The 2,247-nt window shown below is 40.1% G+C and overlaps 1 protein-coding gene across 1 annotated transcript; it reads left to right on the forward strand.

Annotated features, from left to right (window-relative positions):
* Positions 1 to 471: 471 nt before the first annotated feature.
* On the forward strand, positions 472 to 1,410 carry LOC131272935 (olfactory receptor 14C36-like). The gene has a single exon (XM_058276869.1). It carries the CDS (start codon positions 472 to 474, stop codon positions 1,408 to 1,410), a length of 939 nt encoding a protein of 312 aa, XP_058132852.1.
* Positions 1,411 to 2,247: the final 837 nt, after the last annotated feature.

A 2,247-nucleotide genomic window follows, 5' to 3' on the forward strand; every position in this document is an offset into this window, starting at 1 on the left:
TATGTGATGAAAATTAACCAAACATGATTACATGCTCTTAAAAAATATTTTTGTACTTTTTATTGCAACATATAAACAACTAAAAATTCCTTATATGAATCATTTTAAGTGTGCAATTCCCTGATATTATTTACACTCAAAATACTGTACTATTATCATCAAAATCCCAACATTTCCATCACTTAAAAGAGAAACTCTGCTCTCATTAAGTGATTATCCCACCCTACCCCCTGTGCCAGTAATCTCTTACCTGTCTCTATGAAATTTGTTTACTTTCTACTCTACCCTGGAAGTAAGACACAGAAGGAATAAGAATAAAGGAGCTTGAAGCAACACTATGTTCCTTCCTACTAATTAGTATGAACTTCAGATAATAAAATTGGATAAATATCAGCTGATACATTTAGGTTAATTTTTTCCCTCACATTGTTTCTCCATTTTCTCTTGATGTCCAAAGTACATTTCTCAAAGATGCCCAACTCTACCCCTGTGACTGAATTCCTGCTTACAAGATTTTCTGAAGTTTGGGAGTACAGAGCCTTGCACACCATGCTATTCCTTCTGATGTACTTGGCAACCCTGATGGGCAACTTTCTCATTGTCACAGTAACCACCCTTGACAAGAAATTTCACATCCCCATGTTCTTTTTCCTTAGAAATCTTTCTGCTTTGGACATGTGTTACATTTCTGTTACAGTACCCAAAGCATGCGTCATCTTCCTGCTTGACAATAGGGTGATCTCCATGGCAGGATGTGCAGCTCAGATCTTCCTAGTGCTTTGGTTTGCTTACATAGAGCTGCTGTTGCTCACCATCATGGCCTGGGACCGCTATGTGGCCATCTGCCAACCCCTCCACTACTCTGTGATCATGACCCCTTGGCTCTGTGTCCACGTGACTCTGGCCACCCTACTCAGTGGTGTGGTCTTTGCAGGATTCCTCACTGGAAACACATTCCAGCTGACCTTCTGTCAGTCCAATGTGATCCATCAGTTCTTCTGTGATGTCCCCTCTCTACTGAAGCTCTCCTGCTCTGACACCATAAGCAATGAAATTTCTATTTTTATCTCTGTGGTGGTTATTGATGGTGGCTGCTTTGCCTTCATAATTATGTCTTATATTCATATATTTTCTACTGTGCTCAAGTTTCCAACCAGAGGAGAGCGAGGAAAGGCCTTTTCCACCTGTGTCCCTCACATCCTCGTGGTGACCATCTTTCTCGGCTCAGGTGTTGCTGAGTATATGAAGCCAACCTCCAACTCACTCACAATTCATGACATGATCACATCTGTGTTCTATTCTATAGTTCCTCCTTTCTTGAATCCTATAATCTACAGTCTTAGAAACAAGCAGATAAAAGAGGCTGTAAGGAAAATGATAAGCAAAACGGTGTATTTTGGAAAGTGTTAGGATAAGTTTTTCAAGATAGCCCATGTTGATGAGGTTATTTGAAAATGTTTCAAATTTAACTTTATTGCCTATATCTAATTGTTGGGACTTTAACATGAGTTCTAAGGGATAGTATTGTATTTTGAATCTGCATAAAAACAAAGTAAGCATACTTCTTTTCTAGGTTTCCCCTCCAAGGTTTGCACATACACTGATGCCTAAAACATCAGTGCTTAAGGCTATTTTCTAAAACTTTTATGTTAAAATTTTTTTTTCTAATTATCTCTTTTAAATCTTTAGAATATTAGAATAAAGATGTTATATAGTAATGTTGCCTGTTATATGCAACTATAAAACAGATAATCATATACTTATTCATGAATTTAAAATATCCCTAAAATGTAAATAATATATTTTATCTTTTTTTTTTTAAGGCAATTTTTTTTTTTAAAGATTTATTTATTTATTTAATTTCCCCCCTCCCTTGGTTGTCTGTTCTTGGTGTCTATTTGCTGCGTCTTGTTTCTTTGTCCGCTTCTGTTGTCGTCAGCGGCACAGAAAGTGTGGGCGGCGCCATTCCTGGGCAGGCTGCTCTTTCTTTTCACGCTGGGCGGCTTTCCTCACGGGCGCACTCCTTGCGCGTGGGGCTCCCGCACGCGGGGGACACCCTTGGGTGGCACGGCACTCCTTGCGCGCATCAGCACTGCGCATGGCCAGCTCCACACGGGTCAAGGAGGCCCGGGGTTTGAACCGCGGACCTCCCATATGGTAGACGGATGCCCTAACCACTGGGCCAAAGTCCGTTTCCCTATATTTTATCTTTATAAAACAGAAGCATACAATGAAGGTGTGGTTGGT

This window comes from Dasypus novemcinctus, chromosome 15 (assembly GCF_030445035.2).
Source record: "Dasypus novemcinctus isolate mDasNov1 chromosome 15, mDasNov1.1.hap2, whole genome shotgun sequence".
In the NCBI taxonomy this organism is placed as follows: Eukaryota; Metazoa; Chordata; class Mammalia; order Cingulata; family Dasypodidae; genus Dasypus; species Dasypus novemcinctus.

Coding starts and splice junctions, on each gene's coding strand:
- LOC131272935 (XM_058276869.1), top strand. CDS start 472: ATGCCCAACTCTACCCCTGTGACTGAATTCCTGCTTACAAGATTTTCT.